At 45.3% G+C, this 14,559-nt stretch overlaps 1 protein-coding gene across 4 annotated transcripts in view; it reads right to left on the bottom strand.

Annotated features, from left to right (window-relative positions):
• The window catches only part of LOC138822707 (ubiquitin-like modifier-activating enzyme ATG7), a 179,198-nt gene that overhangs the window by 125,440 nt on the left and 39,199 nt on the right, over window positions 1–14,559 (bottom strand). For all 4 annotated transcript variants that reach the window (XM_070015571.1, XM_070015572.1, XM_070015573.1 and 1 more), the window contains 3 exons: window positions 13,759–13,908; window positions 4,400–4,488; window positions 2,794–2,915 (listed from right to left, as the gene is read on the bottom strand). In XM_070015571.1, coding sequence (XP_069871672.1) covers window positions 2,794–2,915; window positions 4,400–4,488; window positions 13,759–13,908 — 361 coding nt within the window. The remainder of the gene's footprint in view (window positions 1–2,793; window positions 2,916–4,399; window positions 4,489–13,758; window positions 13,909–14,559) is intronic.

Raw genomic sequence — 14,559 nt, 5'->3', positions numbered from 1 at the left:
TTGTCTACAGAACTTTGTTATGCAGAACACAGCTATATTAAAAATACTACCATGTGGGCTGGGAAGGTGACTCAGTGGTAGAGTGCTTGCCTTGCATGCCTGAGGCCCTGGGTTCGATTCCTCAGCACCACATAAGAAAAAAGCCGGGAGTGGCGCTGTGGCTCAAGTGGTAGAGTGCTAGCCTTGAGCTGAAGAGCTGAGGGACAGCGCCCAGGCCCCGAGTTCAGGCCCCATGACTGGACCAAAAAAAAAAAAAATACTACCATGTGAATACCTTTAGTTCACATGATACAGAAAGAGTCTTCATAAAGTTTTCTTTGCAGCTAAGAGAAACATCATTCATTTACAAAAAAAAAAAAAAAAAACAGAAGAAAAAAACAGCCTTTCCTAAAGTAAGTAATCTATATTCAATAGCAAGCACAAAGATGCTTTAAAGAAATGACTGCACAGCCCCCCAGGTCCTAAGGGCAGATGAGGTGTGAGCCACAGCATTGGCCGGCAACATGGCTAACGTGCAAGTCAGTGAGTAGTTTTCATCATGGTGGGCAAGTTCTGGTGGGGGACTTGTAAAAGGGGCTTGGTGGTGGCTAGGGACAGAGACTACCCATGCTTCACTTTAAGTGACTCTCACTCCATCCCCTAGATAGCCTTTAGGCTGGAGTTTAATAAAATAAATACACGCAGGCTATTTCAGAATGTACCAGAAGAGGGTGCTCTATCAAATGCAAATTGCTAAAGCAGCAGAAAAACAATACATTTCTTTCTTTTTTTTTTTTTTTTTGTCGGTCATGGGCCTGAACTCTGGACGCTGTTCTTCAGCTCTCTGACACAAGACTAGCGCTCTACCACTTGAGCCACAGTGCCATTTCCGGCTTTTTCTGCTTATGTGGTGCTCAGGAATCGAACCCAGGGCCTCATGCGTGCAAGGCAAGCACTCTACCACAGAGCCACCTTCCTGGCTCCAAAAGCAATAAATTTCTTAAAAGGCCCTGAACAGAGTGAACAGCTTCCTCTACTTACGACATCAAGGCACAGACACTGATAAAATGTTATCCAAGCTTATCCTTGGTCCTTTTGACTTCTGCTCTTTATATTTTTGATGGTACTACAATTTGAACTCAGGGCATACCACTTGATCTACTCTCATAGTTCTACGATGTTAAGTGTATACATACACACAGATGCACACAATGGAGCACTGTGTGTGTGTGGGGGGGTACTGAGATTTGAAATCAGAGCCATGTGCTTGCTAAGTGTTCTACCACTTGAGCTACATCCTGAGTCCTAAGATCTCACACACACACACACACACACACACACACACACACACACACACACACACACATTCTCTCTGTCTCTGTCTGCCTCTGTCTCTCTCTCTGAGGCATATCCATAGATTAAAGAAATAATCCCCCTTAGAACTGTGGGAGGGAATGTTACAAGGAACAAATTTAACAATACATATGCCATAAGGCATAGAAGTCACATAAATAGGAGTCATTTTAGAAAGAGGTATACATAGTGCTGTTATAAAGTGAGGAACCTATTATAATGTTGATCAAGCACCATAATATGCTAGACATTGTGCAGTGGTTTCTACATAAGAAACATACTCCTTGCAAGAAATACATCATGAAGCCGAGTGTTGGTGGCTCAGGCGGCCTGTAATCCTACTCAGGAGGCTGAGATTTAAGGATCATGGTTCAAAGCCAGACCAGGCAGGAAAGTCTATGAGACTCTTATCTCCAAAAACCACCAGAAAACCGGAAGTGGCACTGTGGCTCAAGTAGTAGAGCTGAGGGACAGTACCCAGGCCCAGAGTTCAAGCCCCATGACCAACCAAAAAAAAGAAAAAAAGAAATACATTAAGAGGTAGGTATTATTTTTTTGATTTTACTCAAATGTGAATATTATGCCTCTGTGAACTATATAAATATAAATGTGTATCCATGTCCAGATACTATAAATATGTGTATTCTAATATACATACATGCACTCATGTATCTCTATAGGAAATGTCTCAGCACAAGTTAACACATTTCCAAAATGGGGATAGGAGCTAACATGTCACACAGGATCAAGGGAAGGTAGTTGGTGTGGAAGGACTCCTGAGGGGTTCTGGTCTATGTGGGGAGTGAGGAACTTGCCTTTCCGTCCAGTGCTGATTTACTGTGTGAGAACAAGATCACACACAAAATCAGGAGTGCCATAAAGAAATAAGTACTTTAGCAATTCATCCTTCCTTTAGGAAGGGACAAGAAGAAAGATAAGGTGTAACACAAAATTAAAAATGAAATCGCAGTGGTAGAACACTTGCCTTGCATGCCTGAGGCCCTGGGTTCGATTCCTCAGGACCACATAAGCAAAAAGAAAAAAAAAGCCGGAAGTGGTGCTGTGGCTCAAATGGTAGAGCGCTAGCTTTGAGCTGAAGAGCTGAGGGACAGTGCCCAGGCCCTGAGTTCAAGCCCCATGACTGACAAAAACAAAAAACAAAAAACAAACAAACAAAAAAAACAACCAACCAAAAAAAACAATAAAAATGAAAACGAGGAGAAAACCTCCCCAAGCCTGAGAAAATTGCCTGGAGCAGATGTGCGGGTACCAATCTCCGCCTTTGTTCCAGGATGAATAGCAGAGTACACTCTGTTCTAAGCAGGACTTCGCTAGGCAGTCAGGTAGGAGCTGTGCTCTTCCTCCCTTCTGCTGCCATTGTGACACGATGAATAGGAAGCAAACCTCACTTGCTTTCTGATAAATGATAATTACATGCATTCTCAAAGACCGGCAAATTACCTGGGCTAAATGCCATTTCTGGAAGTCTCACTTCGAAGATGATGCTGTGGGCAATGTCTCTGGCTCCCTGCAGGGTACGGTCACGGAAGCAAAGGACTTCAACAGACTGGAAACTGCCACTCCTGTCGTCATGCCCAGGATGTGCGTTTATTTTATTTGTGTTAAAGAAGGAAAAGAGAGAGCCCACATAAGTACTTTAGAACTCCAGCTGCAGGGAACGCACTGCCATCTCTCCTCTCTGACACCCTCAGGACATGGATGGCCTTAACCTCCCACAGATTCTCAGCACAGCACACTTGTGTCCCCCGCCCAAGTAATTAGAGGCAGCTGGACACTGGATGGGCTGGGACTTCTCTCCAGGTGGATTTTATATAGCAATCACATAGCAGAGCAGTAATTCTGACACGCAGAGCTTTAAAATGCTGGAACAAGTGCTTCCAAGATATTGAAAAAGAACCTTTAAAGAAACATAAGGTTCTTCTGGCCTTCTCCCTATGAGTTTGACCCTGCACTTCATGAAGCTGCACTTGGCCAGTGGTTAGGAGCCCCACTGGGAAGAGACAGATAGCCAGTCTCCCTGAGGCACAATCTATAACTTTATCTGCCTCTGTAGTCTGAAGTAAATGTTTTCACTTAAGCGAAGCAGGCACAAAGAAAAGTGCTCAATTCCTAAGCATAGATGAGCTCGTCCCTAGGTTCTTTTGGCGGTGCCCCCTCCAGAGTAACCATCAGCCCACCTTCTCCATCCTCAGAGTTTTGTAAGTGTTGCGAGTCATCATCATGAAATGTATTCTTTGGGGTCCTGCTTATTTCTCTCAACATTATGGTCTGAAAACCATCTGGATGCAGATTGGCTGAGGCAGAGACTGCCATTGTGAGTCACAGCCCATGATTTGCCACCCATTCCTCTGTGGAAGGACACAGGCCCATTCCCCGTTTGGGGCTTGCAAGAATGCCTCTGCTAGGCCCGTGCTTGCTGGGTTCCACTGGCATCCCTGCAATGCACTGCAAACGCGGAGCACCAGGTATTTTTAGGTCTGGTGGACTATGCCAACATTTCTGCAGCAGCTCCCGAGAGTTCCAGCTGCCCCATGTTTTTGGTGACACTTGTCTAGGTCACTTTAGTAGGTATGTGGCTAGATCTCATTAGGATTTTGGTGCTATTTCTTTGGTGACTAATGATATTCAACATATTTCAAATTGAATAGTGGCCTTTTAGCTAGCTTGTTTCCATTGTTTTAGGGTTATGGAAAGTAGGAAGATGGAAACAATAACAAAATCCTCTCTAAAAGCAAGGCAGACCACAGAAGGGAGGGAGGGCTAGAGCACGTCAGGGTCATGGCCTCTGGCCCCCCACCTCACCGCAGTCTAAACTATTTTTAGTACAGTTACAATCACAGGCTGTGGTTCTCCGGCAGACCAGCTTAAGTGCTCACCAGGGGTGGAAACTGGATCACAACTGATGATTGACTTATTTCCTGGTTCTATGCCAACAATGGGGAAAAAATACATTTGGGAAAAGAGAAATATGGACATAGGCAGACCCACTGTCGAAAACACATAAACAAAGACAGACAGACACAGACACACACACACTTGTAAATACCATCTGTGGGCTGCTAGGACCAAGAAATTCCTCAAAGGCCATCCAGGGTACTGGGCTAAGTTACAGGGGTCGTACACACCAACTGTTATCTGTGAATAGAAAAAACTTTCTGAGAGCAAAGTGGAGGGCCGTCGTCATGGTGCAGACATCGCTAGTACTCCCCCATCCACTTAATGTGGTTCTGCAGAGCATTAACAGTTTGATACTTGGTGGAGGGATAAAGGGAAGAGAAAAGAGCCCCAGGATCTGACCCAGGTCTACAGCATTTGTCGATGGCAGGAACTGTTGCATTCTCCCCTGCACCTGTGCTGTGAGTGGGATCTTGTGGAGGGCAGGCAGGAAACATGCTTGGAAGGAAGGAAGACAAGAAGGAAGGGAGAGACACAGGGAGGTCTGTCCCAGGCTCTACCTGGAAAACTCTACTTGAGTAAGATGGTAGACTTTCTTTTTCCTTTCAAAAGACACTGCACGGCCAGCACTAGATCTTGATTTCTGGATACCATTCTCTCATAAAATGAATCAGAATTGCATAGATACTATGGTTTTAGTGTTACCCACACATGGTGAATTCTAGGGCTGGGGTGGGGAAAATGCAAGATAAGCCTGGAGCATCTGATAATACCAGAAAATAAGGAAGGCTTTAGAAAAAAGAGGTTAAAAGCCTGTCAAAGAGGCAGAGTTTCACTGGCTTATGCTAGAGAGAACAACTTAAACAACAAAATAAATAACAGTTCCAGTTTTTAACTGGAAATATAAGGCTTGGTGGTAACTCAAACCTCTGACCCTGGCTACTTGGGAGGTAGAGATCTGGAAGACCGAAATTTGAGGCAAACCAGGGCAAAAAAAGAAAAAATTTATGAGACCTCATTTCAAATAATGGTTGGGTACAATGGTACCGGCCTGTCACTCAGATATGCAGAAAAGCACAAATAGGAGGATTGTGCTTCAGGGCAGACTGAGCATAAAGTGAGACCCTATTTAAAAAATAACCAATGGCCGGGAGCTGGTGGCTCACATCTGTAATCCTAGTTACTCAGGAGGCTGAGATCTGAGGATTGTGGTTCAAAGCCAGCCCGAACAGAAAAGTCCGTGAAACTCTTATCTCCAATAAACCACCAGAAAACTGGAAGTGGCATTGTAGTTCAAGTGGTAGAGTGCTCGCCTTGAGCTGAAGAGCTGAGGGACAGCGCTCAGGCCCAGAGTTCAAGTCCCACGACTGACATAAAAAAATAAAACAAAAACAAAACAAATGTAGACGGGTATGCCTGTAACCCTAACTACCTAGGAGGCTAAGAATGCTGGGAAACACAATTCAAAGCCAGTCTAGGTCGAAAATAGTTGGAGACGCCTCTCCTTCTCAATGAAGAAAAATTGGATGTGGTGGAGTATACTTATTATCCTGGCTACCAGAAAGCCTAAAATAAGTGTATGCATCCAGGCATGATAATAAGCAAAAATCATGCTGGAGTGCTATATGGTAAGGGTGCCTGCTTAGCAAGTATAAGGCCCCAAGTTCAAATCCCAGGCTCTCAAAATAAAACAACTAACAAATAAACACCTAACCAATCAACCAATACAAAAAAGGGCTCATGGAGTAGATCAAGTGAAAGAATACTCATCCTAGGCAGGGGTAAGGTCTTAGCATAACGGCACCAAATGAAAAAAAGTACAAAATAAGAATCTATGAGCCGGGCACCAGTGGCTCACATCTGTAATCCTAGCTACTCAGGAGGCTGAGATCTGAGGATCAATGTTCAAAGCCAGCCTGGGCAGATAAGTCCATTAAACTCTTATCTTCAGTAAATCACCAGAAAACCAAAGTGGCACTGTGGCTCAAGTGGTAGAGCGCTAGCCTTGAGCTGAAGAGCTCAGGGACAGGGCTCAGGCCCAGAGTTCAAGCCCCATGACCGAAAAAAAAAAATCTATGAGCACCAATGGCAAAATAAAACAACAACAACAACAACAACAACAACAAAAACTATGAGCCCTAAATAATGGAGAAAATAAATAAGTGACAGTAAAGGGACGAGTCAAGCGAACAGCAGTCAAACTATAACTGTATAAACTGTTCTCTTCAGGAGTGGAACTTAATCCTTCCTCTCCCTCCAACAGCTAAACTTGGTGACTCACTTCTGAAAGAAAAAACCAGCAACTTTACAGTAGAAAATCCTGGTAACTATTACTACCCAAGTGGTCGATTTAACATTGCCAAGGGTACCATGTGGGCGTCAGGTAGGATCAAGCCCGCATCCCACCCCTGCAGGATAGAATGACAAGGGTGTTTTACCTTAGGCGCATTCCTTCCAAAACCCTAACCATAGCCTAACCCTAAGAACGCACAGGAAAACCCCAGTGAAAGGATAAGCCGTCCTTGAAACTGTCAAAGGAAGTCTCAGAAACATTCCCGATCTGAGAGGCTAAGGGGACGTGACACCAAAAAATGCAAGTGAAACTACGCTGGGGGGTCCCAGGTGGGTAAGATGAAGCCACTGGGAACGACAAAGGTCTGAGTGTAGCGTGTAGGTGACAGTGATGGATCAGTACCAAGGTGACCAGTCAATGTTGATTTTTAGTCAGTTGTGGAGCTTGAACTCTAGGCCTGGGCGCTGTCCCTCAGCCCTTCAGCTCAAGACTAGCACTCTACCACCTGAGCCACACTGCCACTTCCAGCTTTTTTCTGCTTATGTGGTGCTGAGGAATCGAACCCAGAGCCTCATGCATGCAAGGCAAGCACTCTACCACGGAGCCACCTTCCCAGCCCCCAATGTTGTTTTAGCAGTGGGCTTTCCCAAGTGGAAAGAGAATGCATGGGTTGGGACAAGCAGAACTCAAAGAATCAACTCCCTGCCAGGGCTTCCTGTGACTCTGAACTTGTCTTCCTGAGGCTCTCAGGACAGGATGCCTGCTCATCTTCCATAGGGGACACTTTTTAATTGTTTCTCTCTGGCAGTCATGACAGAGAATCTACTAAGCATAGTATATGTACTAAGCCAAGGGGTTTTTCTCACTTTTTTTTTGAGGGTGGGAGAAGAGGGAGGGTGGTATTTTGAGACAGGTCTTGCTATGTAGCCCAGGCTGGCCTTGAACTCAAGATCCTCCTGGCTTAGCCTCTGAGTCCTGGGATTACAGTCGTGGGTCACTGTTCCTGCTGCACTATGCTTTATTGAACAAGAAATGGGAGAGGCAGGGGAAAGAGGTGTGATACTAGAACAGCTTACACTGAAGCAGCGGCCTGACACAGCGAAGGAGCCCTGCTGGAGGGTGGTCAGCAGGTGCTGGCTCTGCAGGTAACTGGTTTTAAGACTTGGTGGAAGTTCCTTCCTCCTGGGCAAAATGAAAAGGTTAAATCATTTTGTCTCAGGATTCCATCAACCCCACACTCAAAATTCAGATAAAGCTCACGGACTAATACAGCTATCACTAAAGCTCAGTTGTGTGGGGCACCTGAAGGTATCGGATGGGTCATATAGGAAAAACCTAGGCAGAATCAACCCAGAAAACGTCATTCCTAATCTCAAATGTGACTCCATCAACCGAGGCCCTTATCCAATGTGCTGAAGCACTCTCGTGATCTTTGACAATTGACTTAACCTCTGTGCCATCAGAGAACCCTCTCCTGCACTTAGCAAAGACTGGGCGTGAGGCTATTGTTTGGCAGATAGGAACATTAGCAGCATAAATTCGCTGTGCTGCATGGCTTCCTTGACCTTTCATGCAGCTCCGCTCATCGCCATATAGCTATCTACCTTTAGCTTCAAGGCTATCTTGTTTGTTGTAGACAGGAAGGATAAGAATAAGGCCCAAGTTATAAAATATTCTCTGGACCTAAGTTTTATTATAAATGTACAGTTGGGGCTGATATCTACATATAAAAATGAGAATGTTTTATCAGATACCACAAATGGATGCTAAATCCAAAGAATGAGCACATCTCAGACACTCAAAGGCAATGGGGAAAATGTACTACGCAATGTGTCTTTGAACAGAAATGCCCAAGAATAAGTTTGTTAGAACAGTCTGACCTAAGATGAGCTATAGAGAACTGGACTGATCTGCTCACAGATCGGTTGGACTGTTCTATCGCTTACAAAGGGAGGTCAGCCCGGAAAGGTGCACAGGCAGCTCTACCCAGAGGAGGCACTTCAGGAGACAGACAGCAGCCGTCACACAGGAAATGATAGGATCTGTCCAACATCCGACTTATTCTTTCTCTGATGATTCAAAAGTGATCCAGCCATGTGGCTCATACCTGTAATCCTAGCTACTCAGAAGACAGAGCTGAGGATCACAGTTGGAAGCCAGCCCATATCACAGACTCAGAACCCTTGCTCTGAATTACCCACTGTAGATCACATACTTCTCTGTATTGTCATATCAACTTACTCAACTCAACACAGCTTCAGGTGTACAGGTGATTTGAGAAAGCCTGTGTAAAGTACATGGCCTTAATCAGAGCAAAATGCTCACCTTTAGAAAGCCCTTACCATGAAAACTGCCCACTACTTCCTGAAGGCCTACTGTGTGTCAGCCACGGACCCAGGAGCTTCCCACAGAGGAACACCAGTCCTCATCAACTCACTTTTGCCTGAATTCGTTCTTCCATTGCATTTTACACAATGGGCACCAGACCACAGGATACAGAGGCAAGAGGGGGACGAGGAATGAAAGAAGTACTGGCCTTGCTGGAGCTTCTACTTAGAGGGAAGAAAAGATATTAATCAAAGATCACCCCCCAGGGGCTGGGAAGGTGGCTCAGTGGTAGAGCGCTTGCCTTGCATACATGAGGCCCTAGGTTCAATTCCTCAGCACCACGTAAGCAAAAAGAAAAAAGCTGGAAGTGGCACTGTGGCTCAAGTGGTAGAATGCTAGCCTTGAGCTGAAGAGCTGAGGGACAGCGCCCAAGCCCAGAGTTCAGGCCCCACAACTGGACCAAAAAAAAAAAAAAAAAAAAAAAAGATCACCCCCCCAAAATAAGATGAAACTGTGCTAAACTAATGCTAAGAAGAAAGAAGCACAGTGCTGGCATCCATGACAAGAATGTAATCTTTTTATAGAGGAAAGGGATAGTGGTTACTGTGATTTCTCACAGTAATGAAAGAAGTGAAGAAAAACACTTATGGGGTACAGGATTTGGGAGAGGCGGAGAGAAGAGGACATTAAGGGTATTGCAGGCAAAGGCCATGAAAAGGGCCTGTAACAGGAAGCACACGCTAAGACCTCCATGGAGCCAGGCCTCCATGGGGCCATATTACTCAGCTTCTACCCTTAGAGCACAGTGAAGCCTTCAGGTGTTTTATTTTTGGGAGTCAGCTGACTGTCTAGAAGACAACTTCAGAAGATGGAGGGTGACTGGAGGCCACCACAGACATGAGGGAGCCTGTCCAGAAGCTACTGCATTGAGGCAGATGAAGGATGATCATAGCTTAGCTGGAGATGGTGGCAGAAGAAATGAAAATGCAGCAGACAGAGAAGTTCAGGACATGAGATCTGTAGAGTGTAGGAGTAATGGGGCAAAGCAAAACCTGAAGGCCTGGATTTCTGGCTCCTGTGAGTAGATGGAGGTAGTGTCATTCAGACAGGGGTACCCAGGAAAGGACCATCAGCCTTGGGGTAAAGGTCGAGAGTTGAATGTGAGGTACAAGAGCAGGCAGGCAAATCAGAGTCATGGGCATCCTGGGTGGTAAGAGAAAGCCGGAGGGATTCCAACATGTCTCCATCTTCAATGTGCATACACAAGGATCACTGGGGAAGAATGCCTTCCAGGGATGGAATCTAAGTGCTGGTGAAAGAAGAGGTGGGGCTGGGGTGCAACTCAGTGGCAGAGATCCTGCCAAGCATCTTCAAGGCCCAGGACTGTATCCCTAGCACTGGAAGGACAGGAGAGGGAGGGAACAGTGGGAGGGAAACAATAGAGAAGAACATGAAGGCAAAACACAGATGCTGGAGTTTAAACTGAATAGAACACTGGTTCTTAGAAGAACAGGGTGAAAACTTTCAAGGAAATGCCATGCTCTAAGAATACTAAGGAGAAGCTAGAATTCTTCCCAGGAGCACAAACTAGGCTAAGGCACTGATTTCCATCATGTTTTCAAGGGACACATAGCTTTCAGAGAAATCACTCGTGGGATTCTGCTCAAGACCTACTTTCCCTGGCACCTCTCCTGTTCCCATCGGCCGACAGCTGTCCCCTCCTCTCTACCTTTGCACTTCATGCACCTTGAGTGTCTGGCAGCAAACTAAGTGGAGGACTGAGAGCTGGAAAAGCCTGGTTGCTGTGCTAGGTGCTTAGGGACTGGCAGGGATCAGACAGGAAGTGTAGGAGGAAGGCTGAGGCCAGACTTCAGAAGAGGGAGTTGAAACACTGCCAGGAGTCAGACAGTGCTTCTCTACACAATGAGTCAGAGAAGGGGGAAAGGTGGAGAGGCATCAGTTAGTGACAGATGGGAGATAGAGGGCAGGGAGATGGGGACACATGGGTATCTGGAGGGCAGAGATGTAGCCAGAGCCCAGGCCGTATTTGGGGGGGAATATCAGGAGGTGAGGTTACAATGATGAAGGCCTTGAATGCTAAGCTAGGTAGTTTCAACTTTACCCTAAAGTGAACAGGAACCTGGAAGAATGACATGACCAAACATTAGCAAATGCAGTTGGGCAGCATGGGGAGGTTGGATGGGAGTGTTTAGGACCACAGACTAGAGGCCATAGAAACTCCTATAATCTAGAATAAAATAGGACAAACAGGTCGAGTATCAAAGTATCATCTCTTCAGTTCTTCTTTACTACTACCTAAGTTTCTGGTCAACTGTGCACAGGTCAGCACAGTCTTGCCTGAAAGACCTCCCAGTCTATGAGAACAGGTGTGACCAAATCTCAATTTCTGTCTCACAAGGAGAAGCTTACTACATGTGCTGAGGAATTCCAGCCTCTCCTGAGCCACAATCCTAACCAAGTAAAGAACAACTGGCCTGATCGGGCCAGGCAGTCGGTCTCAGCAAACCCAGAACAGATCAGGAGACCCAGGAATTTACACAGTTGTTGGGAAGAAAAGAAATGGATCCCTATAGAATACCTGCTATGAGCCAAGTATTTCACTCAGGTTTAAGCCTCACTGAACCACAGTGGAAGGTCATAGGTCATAGTGCCACCATTTAACAAAAAACAAAGGTGAAGAAAGGCCACAGAGCCACCAAGGGAATGCTGGGCATCAAATCCAGATTTACTCTGGATTCCCAGGGTAAAGCAAAGATGGCCTCCACTCTCCTGCTGTGAGAATAGAAAGGTACAAGTCCAGGGGCCATCTGCCCCTCAAATAGAAAATGCAGGCACTAAAACCCATTTCAGCTCCTTATGCTGCGCTGTACCCTCAGTTACCAACCACTCCATCTTATTGCTACTGAGTTAGCTACATTACTATCCTATGATAATAATGGAGAAGAAAAGAATTTTAGTAAAAATGAAATCCTCATTCCTTGACTTAAAAAAGGGCTTCATTTGAAAATAAAATGCTAGGGGCTGGGAAGGTGGCTCAGTGGTAGAGCGCTTGCCTTGCATGCTCGAGGCCCTGGGTTCGATTCCTCAGCACCACATAAGCAGGAAAAAAAAAAAAAGCTGGAAGTGGCGCTGTGGCTCAAGTGGTAGAGCGCTAGCCTTGAGCTGAAGAGCTGAGGGACAGCGCCCAGGCCCAGAGTTCAGGCCCCACGACCGGACCAAAAAAAAATAAAAAAGAAAATAAAATGCTAGTGCAATTGATAAAAAATGTGCTTAAAAAAAAGAAAAGACATATCGTCTGGGGACATCGGCTGAATAGTAGGATGTTCACAAGGCCCTGGCTTTGATCCTTTGACTACAGCACCAAACAAACATCCTAATTTCAGGTGTCTCTTTTCTTAGCTGTGATATACTTATACAGCTATTGAAATTATGCTACCTGATTTCACAATTGCAAAATACTTTAATCATACACACACATACACACACACACACACACACACACACACACACACACACACACACACACACACTAGCCAATCAGATACATGTGATAGCTTCTAAAAGATATTTACAGTACTCTTTCATTCATTCAAAAGAACTTTATTGAGAGGCTCAGACAAGTACTAGACATGTCACAGCACAGATGCACAAGGCATGGGCCCTGCCCTCTAGGAGCGCACAGTCTACCATGGGACAGGTGTGGATCTATAAATGAGGATCAGGGAGTAGTGGGGTGAGTCTTGAGAGGAACAGATCACACATGGCCAAACTCAGGAGAAGGCTGTATAGTGGGAGAATTTCAGTAAGAATAGAGAAAATGACTTAGGATGTTCACAAACAGAATGTTTCAGGAAGATGATACAACAGGAGGAAAAGACAGACACACACAGAGTTCTGGGTATAACTAAGTAGGTGGTGGTGACAGTGTTGAGGTGGTGAAAAGCAGACAGTCACAACTAGAGCAATAGTTTACAGGGAAGTAGAGGATGGGGATGAGGGAGGGAGAGTAGCTTGGGTCAGAGGGACGATAGCACTGGGCTCGGTTAATGAATGACAGAGTGAATGTGAGCAGTGCAAGAAAGATTTTTCCATAGGTATATAAGACAAAAGCAAGGACTGGCACCAGTAATCCTAATGATTCAGAAGGCTTGAGACTTGTAGGACCAAAGGTTTGAAGCCAGCTAAGGCAGTAAAGTCCTGGAGACTCTTGCCAATTAAACAGCAAAATGCCAGATTGAGATGTGGCTCAAGTGGTAGAGCACCAGCCATGAGCAAGAAAGCTGAGTGAGAGCAGTATCTACCGCTGCCCAGAACTGAGACGGGGGGCCTAACCTACAGTGGTGGCAGTGGAAACAAACAAAAACATGGATGTACAAAGTATCAGGAGGGATAATAGAGACAAATTTAGCACCAACAGAAAGAAAGGCAACCCAAATGACTGAGCTGTAAGAAAAAGAAGGTAAAGGCTGGGAAGGTGGCTCAGTGGTAGAGCGCTTGCCTTGCATGCCTGAGGCCCTGGGTTCGATTCCTCACTACCACATAAGCAAAAAGAAAAAAGCCGGAAGTGGTGCTGTGGCTCAAGTGGTAGAGCGCTAGCCTTGTGCTGAAGAGCTGAGGGACAGCGCCCAGGCCCAGAGTTCAGGCCCCACGACTGGACCTCCCCCCCCCACCCCCCTAAAAAAAAAAAAGAAAGAAAAAGAAGGTAATTCAGAGCAAAGATCTGACCCAGGAACAGCAGGGGTAGGAGACAGAAGGGAGAAGGGCTAAAGAGATCTAAGAGGGTTTAAATTTTATAGTAGCCTATCATAACAGGAACTTCAGATTTGGTTTTAACTGAATAATAAAACCACACTCAAAGTTTCTCTGACCTTTGTCCTTTGACCTTGGAAGAAATCACTGTAGTGTTTAAGCAAAGACACCAGCACCAGGTTGCCATCATACTTGATTAAGAAGTAAGGCAGGGCCGTGACTCCTTCTGTCTGACAGAGATCATCATATGCAAGCTCCAGGGCTTGGATCTGCAAACAGAGAAGATGAAGTTATTCTCCAGAATAAATTACATACCCAGTTCTCGGCTAAAAGCTGACATCAAATAAAAGGCATCTTAAAGCCAGAAGGCTGGAAATGACTGATCATACCCATTACTCTTTAGCAGCAAATGAACAAAAATGGCCCTAATAACACCACTTAACCTTTATATAAAACTTTGCCTATGCAAGGCAATGTGTCTTACACAGCAGCACAAAGGGACATTTTGTGGTTCATTGTGGTGGTTCTCTGAGGTGCCAGCCACAAAGGCTTAGAGATAACCAAGGTTTCATTTTCTCCTGTGATAACCCAACAAGACCCTATCAGTGATCAATTTCACCACAGTCCTCAGTCTAGCTCCAATTAAGCTATAATTCACATAGCTTCTATATTGCTTGTTTAAAATGTGTATAAGTTAATGTGGGTTTTTTGTTTGTTTTTTTTTCTTTGGTTAGTCATGGGGCCTGAACTCTGGGCTTGGGTGCTGTCCCTCAGCTCTTTAGCTCAAGGCTAGCACTCTACCACTTGAGCCACAGTGCCACTTCTGGCTTTTTCTGCTTATGTGGTGCTGAGGAATTGAACCAGGGCCTCATGCATGCAAGGCAAGCACTCTACCACTGAGCCCCTAATGTAGTTTTTTT

The sequence above is a fragment of the Dipodomys merriami genome, unplaced genomic scaffold, assembly GCF_024711535.1.
Source record: "Dipodomys merriami isolate MVZ:Mamm:240054 unplaced genomic scaffold, mDipMer1.0.p SCAF_114, whole genome shotgun sequence".
NCBI lineage: Eukaryota > Metazoa > Chordata > Mammalia > Rodentia > Heteromyidae > Dipodomys > Dipodomys merriami.
The sequence above is the reverse complement of the archived record's forward strand: the minus strand, read 5'-3'. Positions and strand labels throughout refer to the sequence as shown.